The sequence below is a fragment of the Caretta caretta genome, chromosome 11 (genome assembly GCF_965140235.1).
Source record: "Caretta caretta isolate rCarCar2 chromosome 11, rCarCar1.hap1, whole genome shotgun sequence".
NCBI classification, from domain to species: Eukaryota; Metazoa; Chordata; order Testudines; family Cheloniidae; genus Caretta; species Caretta caretta.
Genome location: NC_134216.1, coordinates 21,153,498 through 21,179,716, shown reverse-complemented (window position 1 = coordinate 21,179,716; position 26,219 = coordinate 21,153,498). Strand labels below are relative to the sequence as shown.

Here is a 26,219-nt window from a genome sequence, read left to right as displayed (position 1 = left end):
CAGCTCTCACTGCATCTTCCAACTCCTTGCAAGCTAGATGTTCACCAACAATGCAATATCTGCGAGCATTGGCATGGCCAATTCAAGCCTATCAAGTATGGATTCTGTATATTAGAAGACAAATTTTCTATAAAACGTTTTGGTGCAGGAACCAGGTTATCGTATGTATTGGTACAGTATCTATCACAATGGGGTCCTCAACTTGACTTGGACTTCTGGATGCTATCACACTACAAATAACAAATAACAACAGTAAACCCAGGTCTTCTCTCCCAGCTTGTAAGTAGTTTTAATTTTAGTGATATAAAATTTGCAGCAGGGATGGTAACAAGAGTTTTGACGATAACTGGGCTGGGGTCCCAACATTCAGCTTTTTCATTGTTTGATAATGCGTATCCATGTGTGACTTAAAGCAAAAATATGCATGCACTCTCAGCACCTCGGCGGGAACCCTGCGAGAAGTAGTAATTGTTGTGGCTGTATGTATAATCATGGGACTGAACATTTGGACCTGAGGTTTGCAAAGAGCAGCACCCACAGTCCTAATCCCACTCTAGAGCCTTTGACTCTCAGGCTCATCATCGCTTTCAAGCTGTATTTGTTTGTTCATGGTCTAGTTAGGTACTGTCATTATCTGTCTTGATAATTCTTGCTAATTCAAAATATTACTGTTAGGCCCTATGGTATTATGTGGTCCGGTAGGTCCCAATTATTTTCATGCCTCCTTATTTTTCCAGTCAGAAGCTCTGGATAATTGTTTCAAATAAACCCAGTACCCATGTTAGATACCAAAATGTCTGTTACTGATTAACACATTTGCTATCATCTGTACCTCAAGGAGACTTATTAATCCAATGATTATTGCTACTGTGCAGCATTTTCCTTAAGAGTACCTTACATCCAAGAAAGCTAAGTTAAAAGCTTTCTAAATCGGGAAGCTCTGTGTCTTGATAAACCAGTGCCATTTTCCTTAACATTGAAGTTGGACATGTTATAAAATCAGCACAGATCAACAATTATCACACTGCAGTATCTGAGCTATAGCAGTACAGTATATCCCTATATTTAGTACAGACAATAACACAATGTCTCAGTGATTAGTGACTCTTTGGGAGATTTTCTGAGGCCCACACATTCTTGCAAAATTTTCCTGTAAGATTTCACTTTCATGTCTTGTTAATGAACCTTCACTAATTTCACTTCCTTTTCCAGCTTGCCACATCCCTTAAGGCCACATCTTCGGGCCTTATTTATTTTATTTTATTTTCAAATGGTCCCATTTCCAAAACAGAGACATTTGAGATTCTCATTCTAAGGAGCTGGGCACCAATTTGAGTCTCTGTCCAACTCTTAAAGAAACTTTTTCCCTTCAAATATTTTAGTCAGAGCCAACTGTAGTTTTTCAAAGATTGCATCTCAGCAAGTTTAATCCACATGCTGCAGTATTCCTCAACAAAACTGCAGAAATGTTGCAAACCATTGGTAAGAAGTACAAAGACTTTCATTCTAAGATTGTCTGAAGATAACAGTTCTGATTGTTGCAGCATAAATAAACTAGGAAGATTTATGGTGTTTCTGTAAAGAGACTAGAAATACTTAATTTGTAATCATGCATTGGAAGGTGATCCTGTGAAGTGGCAAATACCTAAGCAGTAATTTTGTAAATTAGGCTAGAATAATAATAATTTCCATTTGATATAATAGCTCAAAAAGGGGTTTATAAAGAATTACACAAATGCAAAATAAAAGGAGTGTGCATCTCTTTTATGATAGAATCATAAAGTATTGTGTGCTTCTAGAATATGCTAAGGTGATGGCAAACAATAATGAAAATGCTAGTTGATTTGAGTTTTAAAATTAATTGCATACATTACTGTGTGTCCTATTTTCTGATGTTAATTCAACTAACCCTTTCCCTGAAGGCAAGAACTTTAAATATGTTATGACCATTTTTAACTGTGAGGTCAAACCAGAGCCATAACTACCATCATATTACACTTTTTCCATTGTGCGAAAGGTTTTTGAAGCATTAATTAACAAATTAATGAACGTGTTAATAAATACCATCGGTGCAACCAGTCTAGAGGCTGCATCTGTAGAACATGTAGTGGAATAAAAATAATGATCAGCTTAACTTTTATCTTAATGTGTGAAACACTTTAAAACTATAGCCCTAAATTTTGAATTGCACTATGCAGGTGCCCTGTGTTCTGGGGTGGGGAAAAGGAATAGGGAGGATATTGCCGGTCTCCCCAGTGAATGCAAAATGCTGCTAATTCCCTCGGTGCTAAAGAGGCAAGTTAGCACACCTAATTGTGCTCCTGGGTTTCCGCACAATTTGACCCATTGTATTTTGTACTTTTACAAAGTATTTTAGTATCATGGGCCAATATCACTGGCCAAGCTGGTTAAATTAGTCTTTAACACGCTGGTAACTGAGAAATTTATCTTTATATTTAACACTCAGATAAGAAGCATATAGCAATGGTTGGTGAAGGGAAAACAGTGTTTAAAGTAGTTCTCAAGTTAATGGTATAAGCCAAATTTCTCATTATATTTTAATGCATTCAATTTATGCTTATATTTATAAACAGTTCAAAAATATTTTTAAATATTACAGTATTAATCCATAATGAATATTTTATAATATTAATGTTAAATTTATGAATGATTTTATAAGGCTATAAAAATCAATTGTTTTACTGAATCATCTTTTAAAGGATATTTGCAAGGCTGTTCACTTGAAACACAAATCTCAGAGGCAAATTGGGACACCTTTTTTGGGTTAACACCAAATATTGGTGGATTTTTATATTCCATCTATACATAGTGAGTAATCTTGTATCTGCCATTATTTAGATTGCATTTAGTAATTTTGTATTAAAAATTACCGTGGGTTCAGTTCCTGTGGCTACAATTTCAAGCTCAACAGAGTGAAAATCACCCCTGGTGCTTTTCTCAAATTTGGAGACTCCAGGAATACACGAAGTCCAAGGATAATGACCACATACACAATCACAAGTACAAATTCCTATCTGTACTACAAGTTTTATTAAAGCAATAAGTAAAGTTACAATTACCCATGTATCTAGAAATCCTACCAAAAAAACCCCCACAACATGCTATGATTAAGACTAGTCATGCTCACATTCTCGATATTCTGGAGGGCAATGAACCTGTCAATAGACAATCACTGATAGAGGGATGGATCCTGCTGGGGTTTCTTGTGGCGCTGTCCCATGGGGTCTTCCCACTTTTACCCAACCAAGGAACCTCTTTTATATTGTGGTTCTGACCACACCTAACACCTATGCATATGCATTAGGATTTCAATCTTCTTTTCCTTATCTATAGTTCCACACCCTGTGAATTTTGGGGTGCCTAATTTTTCATAGGTTGTTTAGTTCCTCTTATTCTCATTAGCATCTATGCACAACATGTATCCTGCATGAGGACAGGATATTCCATGATATTACAACCAGGTGTCTCATGATCTTGGACAATATCTTTTTGTTTATTGCAATGTAGTTTTTCATAGCATTACCTATCAGCACATCTTAGTAATCTTGTGACCTTACTGGCATAGGGTTATTTCTAGGTCACCTACTCATGTCAAGCGTTCTTAAGCCTATGGCCTAGTATGACTAAGCTAAAATCTTACAGGCCTCAGCCAGTAGGTCTTACATTCCAGTATGGTTTACTTATATACCTAATATATACTCATCACTCTTAAATACTTGTCAATCTTATACTTCTATAATCCTACAACTTAAATCTATTTAGCATACCTTGATTATATCTGAAATCGCATGTGAATTGACCGCAACACCACATAGTACAATGATAACTGGATGATAATGAACTACAATATTTTATTTTATCAGCCTCAGAACAATTAAGTCAAATATGTCAAAGTACTTGGCAAATATAACCAGATTTTACAATGTTAGAACACCCATGATCCAGAAGGGTACACATATTTTCTTGTTTGCCCTACTAAATGCCGGTAAACTGGATTGCATAGAAAAGTTAATCCCTTTACATCAAAATCCCTTTAAAGATATTAGAACAATGAATTTAAAGTCATCTTTTCATTTTGTATAAACTCTGTGATATTAATGTGTAAAATGTAGTTGCTTCTAACTTGTTATACATCCAAGCTGATGGGAGATATTGGAGAGCCCATTGCACAGCATGCGCTTGAGACAGCTAAAACGTTTCTTTTTCCTGCAGTATCCAGTATGGAGAGTTTTCAGATTCTGAAGTAAACTTCATTATAAGGAGAGCTGGACAAATAGTGCAAACAGATTTCATGAATATATGTGTTTCAATTTTAAATGGATTTCCTGAAGCCATATTTGTGGCAGTTTCATCGTTGTTTCTCTGATCATTCATGGAGAGCAAATGTGAAAACTTGAACAAATATTTGAAGAAACCATATTTTATATTTGCACTAATTGCAGCAAAAGACCTACCTATGCACCCAGGCCCCTGTCCAGCAAAGTACTTAAGCACATGTTTAACTTAAAGAACATGGATAGTCCCACTGAAGTCAGTGGAATTACTCCTGTTCTTGAAGCAAAGTGAATGCTTAAGTGGTTTGCTGGATCAGGGACCCAGACAGGTAACACACACAATACTAAGTTACTGATCTTACCAAATGCAACTATCCAATTCAGGTTCAGATATATGGAAAAGGAAATAAGGAAAACTGTCAGAGAATTGCAGTTGAGCATTGTATGAGATCAAATAATGCTGCATTTTGTAAAGCCACTTATCTCTGTCTCTTGTTGGCTGTGCATGTAGAAATATTATACTCTAATAATTATTAATATTGTTATTTATATCAGTTATTTCAAAAGTTCCAGCATTTGGTGGCATGATACTGAAATGAATAAAACCAAATTGTGGAAGTCCTGCTATAACATACTAAAGATATTACTAAAAACGAAATTAAAATAGTTCCTAGTGTATGAATGCTAATGTTAATAGTCACTGGTATAATAGATCTTTACATACATTTGTGTTTGTCTTTTATTATAATTGAGTAACATTTGCAATTTCATAAAATGACTGCATGTTTAAAAATTCAATAATAATAATAATAATAATAATAATAAGTGTTTGCAATTCAAACCTACAGTTTGTAAAATAGTGAAGGAAGGAAGAAAACAAGGTAAAAATGCTATGCAGAGTGTTCCCAATGTCATGCCAGAATATTGAGGACCTCTTTACACAAAGCTTATTGTTCATTTTGTAAAATGGCTCATGTACCTTTTGAGAAGATGGTGGTGGTCTCTTTAATAGGTTACTGTGTTAACAGCTGTCATCCATTAATTTTACCATCTTAATTGGATCCTTTTAGATGTTCAGCCAACTGGTCAGGCACGCAGTGCGAGAGGCCAGCTCCCAAGAGCAGCAAGTCTGACAATATCAGTACAAGTAAGTGCTTCAGATTAACTACTACATCTTATAAAATATTGTTAAATTTAAAAATGATAAACTGGTGATATTTTAGTATGTGAGTGTATAAAGTGATGTGCTGCAGATTACATTTTTTAATGGCAAGGATTTTGCTCTTATTTCTGATTTTTAATTGACGTGCAGTTCTACATAAAACATTCTGGATTACTGTCAAACTATGGCATATTTTATATGCCCACTTCTTTAAACCCAGCATGTTTTTTTCTTCGAAAAAGCAGTATCAGGTGACAAATGCTTGGTGAAATTCACTCCTGTGGAGAGACTCAGCACAAGACTTTTGACCACTGAAATCGCTCTTAAAGCCTCAAAATAGGGTTTAAGTGGTTCATAGGCTTTGCATTTGCTCATCCTGCCCATGAAAATTGTTCCTTTAAATAAAATTAATACACACGAAGATTCAGTAGAAGAAAACAGTATTACAATACTGCTGAAGGGCTTGTCTGCATGCATACTGAGTTTGCAGCTGGTGTGTGGGGGGGTTAATTTATCCCCCACTAGCCTGCCACATGCTAACTGTCCATGTAGACCCTGCTGCTGTGTCCAAAAGTTTATTAGTGCCCTTTAATCTGCTCCCATTTCAAAGTGGCATAGATCAAAGCACCCTAACTGCTAATGAGCATAAGCAGGGTCCACGCGGAAAGTTAACACGTGAGGAGTACTGCAAGGTAGATTCACTCCCCAGCTTCCCACGAACTAAATGTTCACATAGACAAACCCTTAAACTGAAGAAATTAGCTGCAGTGTTTTTAGTATGAGGGTGACACCCAGTTTTACATCTCAGTTGCAACCAATTCAGCTGGAGCAGTAGAACAAATTGTCCACTGTTTAAATGAGCAACTAGCTGAATGCAACGCAGTCTAGACAACATAAATAATGCTAATTGGCTGGCGGAAGCAGCCAGAAGAATTGGTAGAACTTATATCAGCACCTCTTACTGAGGAAGCGCATATGCCATTGTAAAACAGTTGCTCAACTCTGGTGTGGTGTTAGGTTCCACATTGCTCCTGGAACCAAAGTAGTAGCTGCCTGGGAAGATGAGTATGACCTTTTCTCTCCAATGTGGACCTTGCCACAATTATCCATGCCTTTGTCTCCTCAAGATTAGATTGCTGTAATGCCCTTTTCTTGGGGACCATTCAGAAGCTGAAGCTAGTGCAGAATGCGGCAGTTTGTTTATTAAGTGGAGATGCAACATTGGAAATACATTGAATTAATGCTCTGCGATCTACCCTGGCTTTCAATAATCTTTCAGATAGAATTCAAGGGCATAAGGGGAAGATCTGTGATTATTAATATATGGGAGAGCTACTCAGAGCACTAAATGCCTTTAGCATTTTTACAAATATAAATAAAAGATATTGCCTGTAATATTTTAATTTTTCACGAGGGATGTGTTGAAATTTTAAAGAAAATGTGTGACCTTCACAACGGGAGTGCATAAAATATAACAATAGGCTTGAACGGATACTTTCATTACAACAGTATCTGTAATCCAAAAGTGTTTATAACAAATTTTTCTTTGTTTGCCAAATAGCAAGGACAGAGTTCTGAAATGCAGGTATTGTGGATGAAAACATTCAGAATATATGTAACAACACCTACATTGCTTTTTTTCATTGTCAATATTTAACCTTCCAATCACTGTCCTCTATTAGAAGGGTAAACTAAACTATAACTTTTAGTTTTGTTTTTAGCAACTTTACCTGGTCTGGAAACTGTTAGACTTAAACTAGTGGATTCAACGTTATTTCTTTGCTGCAGGAAGCATTGCAATCATTGTTCCTCTTGTTCTCTTGGTGACTTTGATCACTACTCTGGTAATTGGTCTACTTCTTTGTAAAAGAAAACGAAGGTAAGTAATTTCATATTAGTGTGCTTAAATTATGTGTGACCTAAAAAAGAAAAATTAAAAATGGAGAGAAACACTTACAAATATTTTAATGTCTAGAAGCTGTATCACAAACATCGGACACTTACCTCATATAAAAATGTGGTAGGTGCTGTACAGAAACATCGGAATATACAATTCCTTCCCCAGAGGTCTTACAGTCTGTGAGCCCAATCCTGCAAGGACTCTACACAAGTGAATAATTGTATTCACATAATTAGTCTCATTAACTCCTGTGTATTTTGGTCTCAATTCAGTTGTTGGATTTATTGTGTGGGTGCTGGGTGGTGCTGGTGGCCTGTGATATACAGGAGGTCAGACTAGATGATCTGGTAGTCACTTCTGGCTTTAAACTCTATGAGTGAACAAGGTTACTCATGTGTGTAAATGTTTGCAGGCTCAAGCCCTAAAGAACTTTCTTCTAAACATAGCTTACTCTAATTCATAGAATATCAGGGTTGGAAGGGACCTCAGGAGATCATTTAATCCAACCCCCCACTCAAAGCAGGACCAATCCCCAATTTTTGCCTCAGATCCCTAAATGGCCCCCTCAAGAATTGAACTCGCAACCCTGGGTTTAGCAGGCTAATGCTCAAACCACTGAGCTATCCCTTCCCCCATTCACTTACATTTGATTAATATTTGATTTTACATAATATGTTATAGTGGAAGTGTAATCAACTTAAAAAATATAATAAAATGTGTTAACATACTAGAAATTTAAAGGTTCACAAACTCATCCTTAGCCCAGGTAACATTAATAGCTATATATTTTTTCCCAAAACCTAACATAAAATTCTTGTTGAGTATTTTCAAATGTAAATCCTAGAGACTAGACACATTCATACAACAGGGACACATATGTGGATGAAAAGTTAAGAATCAAACTTAAATAAAATTGTCCTTTCTAATAAACCATGTGTTTTTGCAAAGGTTACTTCTTCTTTTTTTACAATGGTTTATATCTGGTTTGCACCGCATGTCAAAAGATTTTCAGATAGATGCTTTTGTATATCTGGACAATACCAGGCTTTTTCCTCGTCAACAAAACTTACATAGCAGATAGTCCTGACAGAGAGCTGTAAAGAGAAAAGTATTTACATATAATATCTTCTAAGTTCAATAGCATAAATCTCTGTGTGTGAAACAGTCAGAATTATCTGCTAGAAACCAATCTATTTCACGTAAAAATCCATATTTTCTTTTTATATTACCTACCTTGTTTCACTCATATTTTTCTTAACACTTAAAACATTGTTATATGAAAGATAAATATGAAAGTATTATACACATTAATCAGTGGAAAACAGTAAGCCAGTATATATTTGTTTACCTAATGCATATAAAGATGTACCTGTTGACCAATTTACAACTTTCTCTTAATGAACGGATTTGAATCCTTTTTCTTTCAATTTTCAGTTTGTGGATTTAAAATTTTATGAGCACTCACAGGAAAATAATTAAACTCTCAAACAAATTGTTCTTTTTATCATCATATATTATATGCCTGTTTTAAAGGATCAGGTATTTAGTAAGATGGTGCAAATATAGACAGTTAAACTGATAGGACCACTCTTAAGTCCACATTTTCAAAAGTGGCCATTGATTTTAATTTCTCAGACTGAGACACCTTGGGCCTATTTTTCAGAAGTGTTGAGCTACCATAACTCCACCTGAAAACAGTAAGTGGTTCAAGCACTCATCATCTTTCAAAATTAGACCCTACATGTCTCAAACTGGGCATCCCAAAATTGAAGGGCCCAAAATCAGTGACTACTTTTGAAAATTTGGGCCTCTGCCTATAACTTCTGTGATTTATCTTATGATGAGCTGAGATAGGATGAGAAGCAACAATTCTAAATATAGGATAGAAATTAATTGAAATGCATAGCTATCTAATGATTTGTGTGGCACCAATCACTGTAAGTGTTTAGGCTAGACCCCCTAGTTTAAATAGTGATAGAGAATCTGGTTTGGCTGAAATTAATACCTAAAAGCCTCTTCTTAATTTATTTATTTTTATTCAAAAATGTTTGATTAACATTTTTCCCTGTTTTTGAAAGGAGACCTAAAAGTCTCAAGAGACATTATTGTTTAACAGCTAAACAGTACATTAAGATACATGTTTTAAAAATTTTCCTGGAAAGTGGATTTTTCTGTTCCACTATGTTTTGGGGAAATAGAAGGAGACTCTCACATGTCAGCTTGGATTTAAGATAATGAAGTGTTTTCTTAACTTAGAAAAGATAACTCAACCATTACCGGTTTCAGAGTAACAGCCGTGTTAGTCTGTATTCGCAAAAAGAAAAGGAGTACTTGTGGCACCTTAGAAACTAACCAATTTATTTGAGCATAAGCTTTCGTGAGCTACAGCTCACTTCATCGGATGCTTATGCTCAAATAAATTGGTTAGTCTCTAAGGTGCCACAAATACTCCTTTTCTTTCAACCATTACCAGCACCTAAGTCCCATCCCCATTGTTCTGTCACAATTCAGTAGTGTCTCCTGTCTAAAAATGACATCCCTAAACCAGGACTTTCAACCCCTGCAGCTAAAAAATCACTCACTTATTTCCTTACCAACGAAAATAATTGGATTCACCCACGGGAGAACCTCAGATCTGTACTCAATTTTAAAGATGTTCCCCCATATATAAACCAATCTGAAAGTTAAGCCTGCCGTTTCTGACTTGCACCTGTGTTTGGGGACACTTGAGCTAAGCTTTTCAATAACTACCAATAGGGACTCCAGGCAGTTACTTTTTGACAGACACATAACTTCCATAATGAAGCCATAGCTCAGCTATTCCCAAGTTAAGAGTACATGGAGCTGCCCCCAAATAAGCAAGGAGATGACCCCGCTAATTGTACCAGGAAAGATAGAAACGTTATCACTCATGTTGTGTTCCTCAGAATCAAAAGCAGAAGAAACTCTGCACTGATGGACTCTGCCTTCTTTTGACTGCTGAAAAAATCTTGTAATGAATTTATGAAGCTTTCCCTGGGAACTAGGGTGAATTTGACCATACTGAGGGGGAACGCGAGGGCCATAACCAGTGGGTCAGCGCATTGCATGAATCCACACTACTACAAACCCACTTAAAAGGGTAGTAACTGGCCACGTCCCCAACGTGCCCCAGCTGCACAGGTGCTCAAAGTGTTACTTTGTTTGGAGCGAAAATTTCACCATCACCTTGATTTCCTGATAGACCCTCAGGACAAGGCTCCTTTATTTAGATTTTCTGAGGTACTCAGGATTAGTCCATAAAGCTGTTAAATAATATCTGTGGTATGTATCATCCCTGGAGTGACTTGAAAATACTAACTCCCTTTGTTTATGTATTTTAGGACAAAAACTATCCGAAGACAACCAATGATAAATGGAGGAATCAATGTAGAAATTGGTAATCCATCATACAATATGTACGAGGTGGGCCATGATCACAATGAAGGGGGACTTTTAGATCCAGATTTCACAGTAAATCCAGAAAAGGTAATATTGTTTTTGCAATGGCAAAATAGGGTTTATTTTATGTGTGGTAATGAATATCTTTAAATCTAATTAGTATGATTTTTCTCTCAAATGAAGACTTATTTATAATGGCATGTATTTTGGTTTGTCTGTTCATTCTGTATGGTGAACACGAGTCAAGTAAAGTTTATTTAGTGAAAACATTATAGATATTAAGCATTGACTGTTTTACACCCCAGTATTTGTTGATAGATATTCTTTTGCGGTGGTCTGCTTTTTCTCGATGGTAAACTAAAACGGAACAGTAAATTGAGAGAGGCTATATCATAGACCCTCTTGACAAAACTAAAGTACAAGATCATTATTAAAATCTTCTTTACCTAAATTCCAGATATTTTGTGGACCTATTGAATGTACACTGTTATGTACTTACTAGCTCTTATGCTTTGCTAATGTCAAGATGTTCCATTTGTAAATCTGAGCCTAATTTGTTGAAAATTATGGTTACTTCAAAAACATAAGCCATTCAGAGGCCTGATAGAATAGATGTACTACATCAAAAAAGAACATTGTCATTTTACTCTCAATTATGTCATTTCTAGGAGCACTGCTCTTCAATGGTAGAACTTCTGAGTGATGTGACACTGGGTGGACAGGGTAATGGTGCAATAACTTTCTTAGACTTATCAGTAATCAGATGCATCCTATGGGGCAGCTATCATTCTGTGGCATATTTAACAAAGCAATAACTGGCTTACTGTTAGCACTGTGAATGTCACCACATTGTCACCCAGTCAATGTGCAGCATACCACAGGGAAGCTGAATATAAAGTAAATTCACTGGCTGTTAGGGTAGTTGAATAACTGTATCATAGCTGATTGTTAAGCCCGATTGTAATATTTGACAGAAAATGCTGTGTTGATCTCATGCTGAATAATAAGAATCATCCAAACTGAAGCAAGCTTGTAGTTAAAGTTTTAAAGGCAGTTTTTATTGTAGAAGACCAGTTGTTTTTAATCAGTGCACTACTCATTAAACAATATGTCAACCTACAAATGGAAAATTCAGTATTATTAGCACAGAAACTAAAATACTCTGTTTATATGCAGGCCAGGTATTTAGGGGGAGGGTCCACTGCATTCAAGCTTCCGCACACAGCACCGCCAATCTACCTAAACTCTGATTTGAAAGGACCACTAACTGCAGGGGTGAGAAATGATAATTCACGTCTCATGCTCATTCCATCATGTCCCCTCTCTGAGTTTGCATGTTATGTTAGAATAGCACCATTTTGTTCATGTTTTTCATTAGCAAGAAATTATTTAAAAGTAGAAATAAAATTTATATTTTATTACAGGTGCCTCTACACATATATTTCATCTTTACTTGTCATGATAACATGATCTAAAATATAAAATTGAAAATATATTGCTTTATTTTATAAACATAAGTAAGTTATACCTTTTGTAAAGCTATATAAAAATGAAACCAACCACATAAACATAGTGATAGGCATTTAATGCAACTTATCACAGTGAGATAAGACTCAAAAGTAAATGAAATTCTGTCCTACTATTTTAAGGGGAATTTGATATGCATTAAGTTGAACAATTTCTGTAAATCTTTACAAGTTATTAATGGATTGTTTAAATTTCAATCAATTTTATTGCAAATGACAACTAAGTTAACAAAATATTTAGCTTAGTTTCAATAAACCAGAGTTTGTATATAATATAGCACAATATCTTTAAAATAATATTGAAAATTTTAAAACAATTAAAAGAGAGGGGACATTAATATGCTTGATTCACCTTCATATAAAAAAAGTGTTCATCCTTGTCTCATTTGCATTATTTTACGATTGTAATGTGTTTTTGATGTAACTGAAATTTTATTTATTTTGTCTGCTTTAAAAAACACAATACAGTCCAGAGGAGGCAACATGCCTCATGGATAGGAGAACTAGGGTATAATTCCAGCCCTGAGATTGACTGAAATTACTTTAGTCAAGTCACTCAAACCACTTCACTTTTCTGCACCTCGCTGTTCCCCACTGCATAATAATAATAATATATACCTCATACAGGTATTAAGGTATTGTTTATAATGTACTTTGATATTTCCAGAAGACACAATATAAATGCTAAGTATGATTCTTATTTTAATTGTGGTACAGTATTGGCAATCAAATGAAAACTCCTGTTAATTTAAATAAAAACTACATTTCTGTGTCATCTGGAACTCCTGTAGTCATTCCTGGGGAAGTGAAGATCTCTAGTTACTGGGATTGCACAGGTAGAACTGAAGGTAGAATTTGCCCCTAGAAATTACTACAGCAGCTGGTAATATGTTCCATTAATATAGAAGTAGGAGTTTTTTGTTTTGTTCTTTTCAATGTGACTTATCTCTTTCTGTGACAGGGAAATGTAGAACACCAGACAATCAGTTAATTATTTGTAATAGCAGGATAAGCAGCTCCTGGCTGATCTTAAATTACTATGATTGCTGCAGTGAGCCAGGCCATGGGAAAGTTTCAAATCCTGGCCTCTTATTTGACTCGCGGGAACAGAAAAATGAGGATTCTAAACCTTTGCTCTTTCTTGTTGGGCAAAACAGCAGTGAAGCAAGCTAAGTAATACGAGTCTAGGTGCTACAGACAACAGGAAATTTTGTGATCTGTGAGGTGTTCGGCACCCTTCCCAGTGGCTCTATATATAAAGTTGAGAAATCAGATGGGATAGCAAAGGCCTCTGTTGAGATAACTGAGCCATAATGGGTCATAAAAGAGGAAGTTCACACCCACATCCTACACACTTTCATATTTTTAGTGGTAGTTCAGTAGTTTTATCATGCATTCTTTTTGTATTACTGCAGCACCTAGGAACCCTAGTCATGTACCAGGTCCTCACTGTGCTAGGTACTGTACAAACATAGAACAAAATGCTGGTCCTTGCCTCCAGGAGCATACAATCTAAGTAAAAGACAAAAAATATTGGATATAGATGGCTGGGGAGTACAAGGAAAAAATAAGACAATATTGGTGATAGGGAGTGGTCACAGCACACAGCCTGACCACTCTCAAGTTTTTTATAGCTATCATGGCAAAGGAGGGTTTTGAGGAGAGATTTGAAGCTACATAATGAGTAGACTTGACAGAATTAGATTTTGTAAAAAAAACCAATTTCAACAGGTAATATCATTTTTTTAAGCTTTTTTAGTGTTATCCATTTAGTTGCCAAAAGTATGGGTTTTAAGCATTTTTCCTATTTTTATCAATTTACATTTTCACAGATGTGAAAAATTATAAGGGGGCTATTGGAGAACAATTATTTAATGACAATAAACAATAAGTTAAGCTTTATAACCATTACAACATAAATTGTCACCATCACATCTCAAAATATTCAAAGTAAATGTCCTTAAATCAAACTCCAGTAAGTTTTCAAGCAGCACTTTTCTTAGTTTGCCCATCTGTAATTTTCAGTGATCTATGAAAATATTTTTTCATCTGTCTGTGCATGTATGGTGACAACATTTACCAATAAAAATCTAATCCTTCCAAGCCTAATTTTTTTTAAGGTCAGGCTTGACAAAGCCCTGGCTGGGATGATTTAGTTGGGGATTGGTCCTGCTTTGAGCAGGGGGTTGGACTAGATGACCTCCTGAGGTCCCTTCCAACCCTGATATTCTATGATTCTATGATTCTAATAACGAGGTAACTTTGCAGATATTTATAGGGACTGCCTCCCATGCAGGAGGGATAGCCTGTGAGAAAGCACAAAGGTGCTTGTTTGAAAGCATAGCATGTATACTTAAGTGCTTTGCAGAATAGAGATGGACTTAAGCACATCTTTAAGTCACATTGACCTGGACTTTGGTTCAGTCCCTGAACTAGCAAAATTATTGATATTGGGAAGATACTTCTATATTTACAGATACTACAATAACAGTTATGATCTCTTATTTAAGTTACAATATGATTAGCAAATTTGGTCAAATTGTACTATATACTTGGGCCATAGTTTTCCAAAATGTGATCAATTATTAGGTGCTGAGGTCTTAGAACAGGCGGTATACGGAGTCTGTTGGTTACAGATTGTCTGGCTATACCGAAAGGAGGACAGGAGACATTTGACATGGGTTTAATCAAGCCACAACTTTATTATATGATATTTGGGACTACCCAGCAGATAAAAGTGTACAATGCAAGTAACCCCATGTTTATTCCATAATTACCCGTCGGGCTTTCACTAGCTCTCCCTCTTTTTCTTTCCAAGTCCCTCCATCAAGTCCATTGCCGGGACCTCACCATACCCATGGGGCTTCCACCAGCTCCCCTTCTTTTCCATCCCTGTCCCTCCAGCAAATCCATTGCTGGGATCTTACCATCCACCCCCTCACAGGAGGGTTAAAGTGGGCTATAAGAATGGGGAGTTGGCTCCCTGCCGTACCAATCATAGGAGTCCCCAACTTCCCCCGTTCATTCCTTGAAGGAACACCTCTTTTTAAGTCCTGTTCCAAGCCATTTATCCGGTCACTGTATGGAGTACCTGCACTGGACATCTGCCACAAGGAGGCATCAGGAAGTAGAGCTGCCTCTCTAGCCATATTCTCCTCCCCTTGTGGAGCTACTCCTTTGTGCCTGCTTTGCCCTACCTGGACCAGAGGAAGGGGGGAATTACTCTCTTTTCCCATTTCTTGCTCTCCTGTTTCCACATGGAGCCATGCTGTGCTGAAGTGCTGTGTTCCCTCCTGCTTCAGCCTATTTCATGTGAAAGGTAGGCTTCAGGCACAGAGCTGCCCTATTTAAACCCTGCAGTCCCAGGGGATGAGTCAGCGACCACACTGACCCTTTTGCAGCAGTTTTCATCTCTTGCCCACCTCCCCCTCCAGCCATAAAACACAGTTCCCTTCATTAGGCTAGCTAGCCAAATACTCCCCCGCCCATCACCTCCACCCCCCGCTTAAAAGTGCAGGGCGGTCATTCCTACAGATCTTAACTCCCTGGTAAGATTTACAGAAACCAAGGTAAACATTAAACGTGTTCAGTTTTGCTTTTATGTATACGTGTTCTCCCTTTGTTTTAACAATACAATTTTCATTTTAAAAAAATAGTTAATCTAAATCACATACTGCATATTTATCTTTTTCCACAGCCAACAAATTACGCCAATCCAGTGTACGCAAAGTTATATATGGATGGGAAAAACTGTCGAAACTCATTAGCAAGTGTTGATGAAAGAAAAGAACTCCTTCCAAAGAAAATAGATATTGGTATAAGGGAGACTGTGGCATAATCCTCTGTTACCTTTTATACTCTGTATAAATGTATAAAATATAAGGATTACTTTTCTATGTACCCAACAGTATTATAATTGTTTTGGCATCAGCATTACCTCTGTTCTTTTGTTTGGTTGATTGTTTTCTCGGTTTTTCTTTTGCTGATGACTTTTGACTGACCATTTCTAAGGTATTTTTATGAAAAAGAAACTGCACTACAGTACAATTTACAACAATGCTGCTGATACACCTTTGAATTTGTTAAAATTAAAAACAACATTTGTTTGTAGTGTGAATATGAGCAATCTATTTTGTATGGACTTTTTTGGTTCTACTTAATGAAGATGATATCTGCACCTTTTGATTAGATAGTCTGAAAGCTGTAGTACAGTGTGTAATTTTGTTTGTTTTACATGGTGAAAGAATGATTGAATGGTCTACTCTCTTTGTGCCCATTAGAATTTCACTCCAGATCCTATTAAAAGTAGATCACTTTTCTTCACAAATCAAACATAACTTGCTTTTAAAATTAGCTTTAGGTTGCCAAGAAGTAAACAAGGCTACAGAATCAGAACATCTAATGATCTGCATGAACACAAATGAGTGTTTCAGAAATTCAGTGATTGTACATGATATACTAAACATATATACCATGTAAACAACCTTGTATTTAGTAAAACCTTATAGACCATAGTAGAAATACATCTTGAAAGTTGAAAGACCTTACTTGCTGTGGGACAAGGCCTATGAACTCCAGCAGTCCTGTAGTACAGTAGCCACCCTAGAGCACAAGAGGGCATTGCCTACACATGTATTATATGTTTATTCACTCAACCACATGCAATATCTGTGGGTGATCAATCCCTTATCATACACCAAGCAGTAGAACAAAAATAAAATGTAAGCACACATATTGATAACAGTATTCTGATTTACCCAGTAAGAAAAAAAAATCATCCTTGCCCAGAGATATTAAAGAACCCAAAACATAGCAGTTTATACTAATGATGATAGTCTATGATACCGCTGATCAATATTATATATTACTGAAACGTATTTCAGACCAATTGTGAATTAATTTTAATACTTTGGGGTTAAATGTCAAAACCCATTATCAAAAGTGGAGAGTATCAATGTAATTGGTTTCCAGTACTTTCTCTGGTACTGGTTTATTTTATGTAGTTGTGAAGAATAAAAACAAAAAAAAATTCCACTTGCCTTTTTGAATTTTGACAGAAATAAGGAGTACAATTTCTTTAAGTTGTAAAAAGAACTGAAATATTTTATACATAACTTTAAAGGCACAAAATACTAATTCACACACATACTGTGGAGGGCTTTTTGTTCCTCTGCTAGACATGATTGACTTTTACCTGTCATAATATATTAACCTAACAGAGTAAATATGTTTGTGGTTGCTCTTTATTCCCTTTGTACAAGTATTACAAAAAATAACTGCTGTTTTATAAAAGATTTTTGTTGTACTATGTGCATGCATACTACCTATTTCTAAACCTTGCCATATTGAGGCCTTTATAAACTCTTGATTTATGTAATACTAGTGCAGGTTTGCTTGAAAAAATGTTATGCATATCATAAACTTTTTCAGGTTCTTGTTTAAGTACATTTTTTAAATTGAACAGTATTTTTCATTTTGGTTATAATAGTCATTTTGCCTATGTTTCTACAATGAAGTGTGAAATACTTTATAAAAAAATTGTTGACTGACTTATTTAAATGAAGTTCTACATATTTAATTCATTGTGTTGGGTAATTTTTAAAGTTAGGACATACCATTATATAGGCAATATAAAAACCAAAATGACAGGAAATTAAAGGGAAGTAAGAAAATATGTTGTACAGGAAGCTAAATTCAGTTTAAAAAGCCAGACATTTTCTGCTCATTATAAAACCTCTATCTTAAAGGTTCTGCAATAGTACATGAGTATTAATAACTCAGAAGGGGTGTGTCCATATATTTTATTTCACTGAACATTTAAACCCTATTTTTTCTTTTATAGCATCGTTGACGAAATAAGTATATTCTGGTAACATTTAAGATATGTAAATATCATCCTCTGAATGTCAATAAGCAAAAATTTCTGATGAATATCAGTGTAAGTGCTTCGTCCACCTCCTATTGAAGTCATTGGGACCAGGATTTGGCCCTAAACTTTTGCATCAGTGCTTCTGCTGTGGAACATGAGCTGCTGTTTCCATATATGTGATTGCTAGTCTTAATGCAAGGCAGACACAACCAAATTTCTATTGATGGGTGTCTATGTAACATAAATTTGAAAGTGAAAACATCTCTTTAATAGTGATCAAATTCAATTTAGCTGGTATAGTACCCAATGTTTTCTCACATAATGAGGCAGATTCTGATCTTATTTACACCACTATAAAATAGTAACTTCATTCATTTCATGAGGGATGCCTACTGATTTGGTTGACTTTAGTTGGTAGTCCAGATTTATACTGTTGTAACACAAATCAGAATCCGGCCCTATGCCTGGAAGAAAGACTATAAACCAGATCCTCAGCTATACCAGTTCAGCTAAAAGCAGAGTGGCAAAGATGGATGTAGACTACCTTTACATCCTCTTGAATTTGGGGCCAGCTGCATCTTAATGCAACTTAGAACAATCTCAGTAATGTTCCAAGTTGTATCTGGCTGTAACAAATCCCAGTGGGACCTGTCAGTCACCAAGGATCACTAGAGTGCAGTGGCACCCCAGTCATGCACCCTACTAAACCTTCAGGGTCACCTTGGGATTCCCTTTACAGAAGTGAAATCCCTAAATTTTCCAGCTGCAAAAGCAGATCAGGGGTATAGGCATGGCAGGCGAAAGGATGAGAATCTTGCTCATAGCGTATATATTAATCCAGTAATCTACACTAAAATTGTTTGGTCTATTGGGGCAGGAAATTATTTTTAGTATTGGATGTTACCAAAACGTATTCTTAAAATCTCCACATTAATTTTGCTAAGCCCTGACTGTTGTTAAATGCTTCTATGAGACATAACTACTGATTCTGTAGGTCATGTATATGATTTTAGGAGATTTTACTGTGTGTGATTCATGACAGAATATGAGAAATTGTCTTGTACCAGCAACTAGCAAATTTTAAGGCAAATATTTACTATCCATTTGCAATGAAGTGTAAGGAACTACAAAATATACACAAGTGGTGGGAGATGGAATCAAGTTATATACGTATTCAAGAAAAATATAGAAATATTTTGTATTATACATATAGTATGCAATTTTTCAGTGTCTTGCTTTCCGCTCATATTTTTAGAGTGCATCATATTCTTATATTTCTGATGTATTCAAGTGTTGTTAAAACAAAAAAAAACCTACTATTGTCTAGTAATTAAATCTAGTTATTAAAATGGTTTCATTCTATCTAAAATATAAGGCTATAGTTGAACGTTTTCCCTTTTCTTTACTGAAGATATTAATGACAATACATGAAAGAGCAGGCACCAGTAGTTCTCAGGGAACTGGCAATCTGAACCAGGGATGGAAAGGGCTTCCCAAAATCACCCTATTTGGGGTCAGGCAGGAATATCCCCCCAGGTCAGATTGGCAGAGACCTTGTGGGTTTTTTGCTGTCCTCTGCAGCATGGGTCACCTGCAGGTTTAAAATAGCTTAAATGGTGGATTCTCTGTAACTTGAAGTCTTTAAATGATGCTTTAAAGTCTTCAGTAACTCAGCCAGAGTTTATGGGTCTATTACAGGACTGGGTGGGCAAAGTTCTGCAGCCTGCAATGTGCAGGAGGTCAGACTTTATGGTCCGGTCTGTCATTAAAGTCCATGAGTATAAGCTCCATAACAGTTGGCTAAATCTAATCCTGAAAGATGGTGCCCATATAATCGATGTTACTATTATGTGACTGTTGGGCAGCCAGTATGAAAAGAGTTGGTGGAGCTCAGTTGATCCCACCACAACCATCCCTATTTGTGAGTAAAACATCCCTATTCAGCAAATCATTTAAGTACATACTTTGCTGAATCAGGGCCTTAAACTATTTAACCATTCATGTCTTTGGCCTGTCTCCTGAGACTGCCAACAAAGGTCACAGTGTGTTAAGTTAAGCACATGCACACATCTTGTCAGGATCAGAGCCTAATTGACTTTCTCACCTATAGAGGTGACGATCCCATCACTGTAGGCTTCAGCATCTCAGTGAGGGTCTGTAGTGTCTCTGTCATGTAATAAAGGACTTCCTTCTGCAGAGTCACCAAGCTAGGGATTTACATGAGCAATAAATTTACACACACACAAATTAAATATAAATTAAAAATCATGAATAGCAAAAGGATGATGCTCATGCTACTTTGGTTGAAATAAATCAAGTCGATGCTTCTTATTCCAGAAAACTGAAAAGTAATAACATTAGAACAAACCATGAAATGCATTGGAGAGAAGCATTTGTATTCTGATTGGCATTTCTGAACTGATGGTAGCCATCTTGCTAGATAGTGATAATGTCTGTGACACTTGTAGTAGGGAAGGCCCATTGAAAATGGTTTAAAAAAAATTCCATCTAACTTCAGTACTAGTTGAATGCTCATGAACAGAAAATTGGTATCTTTTTTTTTATGAAGGCCACAATAATTACTTACGGATTTCTGAAGCATAATAAAGCAGGATAGAAAATTGTGCATAGACTTATCCCTATAAAATGAATTTCACAAATGATGGTCACTGGCATCTTGATAAAAAATGTCATCAAGAGGATCAAAAAATGTCCGTTGTAAATCAGAGAGACAAGGTTGGTGAGGTACTTATCTTTTGTTGGAATAACTTCTATGGGTGAGAGAGACAAGCTTTTGAGCTTACACAGAGCTCTTCTTCAGGTCTGGGAAACATACTCTAGTGTCACTGCTAAATACCAGGTGAAAAGAATTGTTTAGCATAAATAGTTGTTAATACATATTTTAAAGGCCTATTCAAGGTAAAGTGGCCCATTAACACCCATAGAGGGAATAGGAAGGGGGGGCAAGGCAGTGTGGGGGGGATATTAGTAGATTACAGATGGTTGTAATAAGGCATATATCCAGCATCTCTAATCACTCCAAAATTTTTAGTGTCTAGCAAAGTTCTGAATTTAAGCTCCTAGGCTCATCTTTTGAAGTGGCTATGCAGGTTGCCTTTGCGACTGAGGGCTGAGAGGTCAGAGTGATCACTTTATGAAAAGTCTTCACCCACAGGTGATATGGTAATTTTGTCTTTTATCTTTTTTCTGTGTGAGTTCATTCAAGAGTGAAGTGGCTGCCTGGTTTCACCCACATAGTTGGTATTGGGGCATTCAGTGCACTGGATGAGGTACACCACAGATTGTGATAGCCACACATAGGACCCTTGGATTTTGAAAGGTGTGTTGTGGTAGAGTGTTGATCATCAGAGCAGTGGAGATCTGTCTACAGGTTTTGCACCTGTTATTCTGGCAGGGTCTGGTGCCACTCTGAGTTGGTGAGTCCTGGTATGGGTGGAACTTGCTTCTGATGAGCTTGACAAGGTTATGAGGTTGTTTGAAGGCCAGAAGAGGGGGCTCAGGAAAGATTTCTTTCAGCATGTGGCCCCATTGAGTATGGGTTGTAATTATTTAATGATATCTCAAATACGTTCCGGTATAGGGTGATAGGTAACAACTAGGTGTGCAGTTCGGAGGAGGGGAAATCACTTAGGGTATTTGAGTGGCCTGTTCCATGATAAGATCTACTTCTCTGGTGAAGTGTCCTTGCTTGGTGAAGGTGGATTTAAGTGTTTTATGTGTATATCCTGGACTTTCTCCTTGGAACATATTCTGTGGTATCTGAGTGCATGGCTTTAGCTAACAGATTTCTAGATGTGTTTGGTGATTACTAGACTTGTCATGATAGGTGTGGTGATCTGTTGGTTTCTTGTATATAGTTGTCTGTAGGGTTCCATTGTTGAAGTTGACTGTGGTATCCAAGAAGTTGATGCTAGTGTGGTAGTGTTCTACAGAGACTTGATGGATGGATGGTGGTTACTGAAGTTGTGTGGAAATCTAAGAAGAAATTTAGGTCATCTGTCCAGAAGATGAAAATATATTTGATGTATCTCAGGTATATTATTTGTGTTGGGGTTTTGTAATGCATAGTTATAAATCTCTCTGCTGTAATGTGCAATAAGTGCAATATACAAATGCAAATACAACCATTGTGTTTCATAGAAAAGTAATTCACTGTGGAAGACAAATGCCCCCACTACCCTTTGTATATGTGTGTGTGTGGAGGGGGGATAACTCAGATCTTAAATCCATGACCAATCTAGGACTCAGTATTGCTTATCTCTGCCCTTCCAAGGCTTAGAAGCAAGTGCTGGGTCCCACTTGGAAACTGGAAACCCCTCTGTCTCAAGTAAAAAGTCCTCAACGTCATCAACCTTAAAGTCAAGACAAATATATGTATAAAAAAATAGCTGAGGGCTGAATCTTGCCTTTCAAGCCATGGGCATCTCTTTGAAGCTGTTCTGGGGTTTAGAATTCTGGAACTAGTCTTGAGGAGACAGAGTAGTGAGCAGAGAATAGGTGTGCTTGCCAAAGGTAAATGGTAATTCATCACATGGTTATCACTGCTGCATTTGTGAAATGTGGTGAAGAAAATAAGGATTTCTAATTTATGGCCCAGCTTGTGAGGTGGCACAAGAGTATAAGGGGGCATAAAGGATCACTTTACTTCCTTGTGCCAGGTTACTACTGCATAGATAGCAGCACACTTTAATAAGAGCATATTGTGTTTTAGATGCTTTCTAGTTGTGGTCTTAATGATAATAGTTAATATAGTAATATAGTATAGGAAAATGCTTGCTGGACTATGCTGTCCTTAATAGGATGTTGAATTAGTCTGTGACTTTGGAGAATGTAAAAACTTTTGGAAAAGTAAAGCATGGTGGATTTTAGCAGCAAAACTCAGTTTTTCCTTTATATATATATTTGGGGGGGGTATGTGTGGATATAATAAATAGGAGCACAGGCCACACTTTCTGATAAATAAAACCTCAGTTTCACATATATAGGTGGAGAGGAAGGGATCTGAAACAGCCAGGGGAGAAGTCAAGGAAGGTATCGAGAAGTCCAAAAGCACCATATAGCCTGCTTCTATGGAATTACTTAATGTCTAGCCACCCTGACTATGAATAGTGGTCGTTATGTTTGTTTTGTTGTAAATAAACTGGTTAATTTGAGTAATGAACAGATGACTCCTGCAAAATAATTCAATGTTCACCAGTCTGTTTTCAAGGTTGCTGAATTAAAAATATAAATGTGAAATAAGCCTTGAAATGGAAATCTGTCTTTTAAGCCAAGACACAGATTAAAAATTTAAATTAACAAAAATGAGTTAGAGTCAAAATATCCTGAGTTGTACCAATCAAGATGTGTGTATACTGTTCCCTACTGTACCCAGTGGAATGGATAGTTGCTGTGAGCATCAAGTGATGGGCCAGACACTACAGGGGAATGCTTCAGAGGAGCTCGGGGACTGAGATACAGCAAGTGTTAATCTCAAGGCAATGTACGGGTGGCAGAGCTCTGAGGAGGTTGTCTCATAGCTAACAGTCTGGGGGCTGATACCCAGGTTACCACCATCAAGTCTTTCCCTGGCTGAGGCAAGGGGGTAACAAGGTGACTCACAGTCCTGGGCACCCTGAGAAAGTGTCACAGCTGGTTTGACAGTCTTCTCTCCCTCAGGAACTGAAGAGGCTCTCATAGACCTCGAAGAGGAAAGGATTCAGGGGAACTCCCTTGCTTTTTGGATCCTTTTCAATGACATATAGAGCACCTGCCTATAAACGAGCTTCACCAAGGCAGAAGAGGCACTTAGCACATCTACTGTTAATGGAAACAGCGGCTTCACAGAAGGGCCAGGATTTGAATCCTGTAGACTTTGACTCTGCCACGTCCAGGGGGGTCCTGTGTCAGATCCCTCCCAGCTGAGAAAACTACTACTCCTTTTCCTTCACATCCCACATCCCAACAAGCTTAAACTAGCTAACTCTAAATACACTGATAATTATAACTTGAACACTAAGAAATAACTAGAGAGGAAACAATCACCCAGGACACTGCATGGATTCCCTCTCACAGTCATGGGTAGTAAAAAGCAGTTGTGTAGTGGAATCAGAATGGCCCCGCCTTCAGCAGCATGGGGGTGGAGTTAGAAAGCTGCATGGGGGCAGGGTTAGAGGGCCAGACTGGTGGGGCGATGCTATAGTTTCCCCACTGGTAAAAGGGAACTGGAAGGGCAATTGCATCCACTCCACCCTTTATACATTCAGCTATATCAAGAGGGCTGTACCCCATGGACACACCTTTTCAAAAAAATGCCAGTCTCATGTTCCTGGGGTGCCCGCACCCTAGAAGTGGAATTCATGTGGCTAAACCCTTGAAGAAGAACTACATGTTTCATGTTACAGCACAGCACCAAATTTTCATTCTGTGGTTTATAAAATACAAATAAACACAGGAGTTAAAAGAGCATGCTACCTTCTTTTATATGTGTACTTAGTTCTCATCTAACTTTCTCAGGACTTCAGAGGTTTCAGTGAAAGAGACAACAGCATCGTCAAAACTCCCACTGACTTCAACAGGGCCAGCATTTCACCCATTATCTTTGCTTATAGCTATACTTCAATTTGAATTTTTCATTCTCTTGGTGAGGCTTAACTATCATGGTGTCACTGAGAGCTATAGTAACAGGATTGTAACACACAATTCTATTCCGTCCTCATCCAGTGGCTGTCAGTGAATACAGTCAATATTTGGGTTGTACTCAAGTTTTTGAGCTCCCTTCTGGTCCACAGTACTGCATTCTATATGCATATGTTTCCATTCATATGAATTATAATCATTTTTATTATTTATATGCTCAAATAATTTATTTAATTTTGAAATATTTTTAAATACATTCAGAGTGGGTTTTTTTTAAACTTTTCGGTCAACTACAAATCTGGAATGATAAATGCCTTGTCAAATATTTATGCTATGGATTTCACACTATTTTTGAGAAAGTTTTTTGCAGAACATTTTGACAATCATGTCCCAGCTCTCATAGTGCCAGAGGGGTGATTGCTAGTTTAAAGATACAATGTCTCTGCCGGTCTTTCAGAATAGGATTGTCTGATTTTTGACTCGGCGCTTGAAAGTTACTTACAACCAGAACATTTTTAAAAAGCAAACCACAATTTTAGTTTACATTTTGTGTTCGCTTGTTCTGTATAAACTGACCATTTTAGATGAAAATTAATATTTAAGTGTTTAATTGAAGATTGTGGGTTGATTATTCTGAAGAAACCTAGCTATTCTAATCTTCTTGAAAGTCCTAGGAGTCAAAACAATCTGTACCTCTTCCTTGTATTTTGTGATTAATTATTCTATGGTCCTTTGCTTTATCTTGTTTCATGTATTGAAGGGAGGTTACTTTTTTAAAAAAAAATCATGCACAAGAATAAAATACAACAGTTCAAAAACTGCTTAATTTAAGCCTTCTATGACTTACAACATCTTCTGTGTTTTATTTGACAATGGGGTTATTCGACTTGAAATTAAAATATTGATGTAGCTTTCAGTGATGTGCACTAAAACCTCTTTATAAATATTTGAAAAGAAGCTGTTCAATGGACTCTGCAAGACAGGAGGCTGGCCTATGACAGCCAATTAATTATCACAATCAGAGGAACTCTAGACAAAGTACCCTCACAATTAATGTGAAGGCTAATTAAAATTTGTGTCCTGTAAAAGTCACTTGACTCCCAGTTATGATTAAGTAGGCAAGGTCATCAGAACACAGCAAGTGTTAGGGCTGAAAGCAAGTGCCTAGTACTGCAGCAACAGATAAAGCGTGTTGTCATGCTTTGAAGGGCTGGACAGGAAATATGGATTAAAGTTCATCTTCCCACTGTGAAGTGTGAAGGACTGACAGGACACCAACAATTTTCTGGCCTCACTGCTATACATTAGTGCAGCACTTGACTCATTGCTTCCAAGATTGAAACTCACTAGACTGTTAAAGTTGCACATAGGCCCTGTGTAAACATCATCTGCACCAGTTTAAGAATAT

General features: G+C 36.8%; 1 protein-coding gene across 7 annotated transcripts in view; it reads left to right on the top strand.

Annotated features, from left to right (window-relative positions):
• Window positions 1–23,354, top strand: part of LRP1B (LDL receptor related protein 1B) — a 1,334,345-nt gene extending 1,310,991 nt beyond the window's left edge. For 6 of the 7 annotated variants that reach the window (XM_075117811.1, XM_075117812.1, XM_075117808.1 and 3 more), the window contains 5 exons: window positions 5,366–5,442; window positions 7,246–7,336; window positions 10,720–10,864; window positions 11,954–12,052; window positions 16,001–23,354. In XM_075117811.1, coding sequence (XP_074973912.1) covers window positions 5,366–5,442; window positions 7,246–7,336; window positions 10,720–10,864; window positions 11,954–12,052; window positions 16,001–16,141 — 553 coding nt within the window. In that variant the 3' untranslated portion in view covers window positions 16,142–23,354. The remainder of the gene's footprint in view (window positions 1–5,365; window positions 5,443–7,245; window positions 7,337–10,719; window positions 10,865–11,953; window positions 12,053–16,000) is intronic. The other variant, XM_075117809.1, reaches the window with a different exon arrangement.
• The last annotated feature ends 2,865 nt before the right edge of the window (window positions 23,355–26,219 follow it).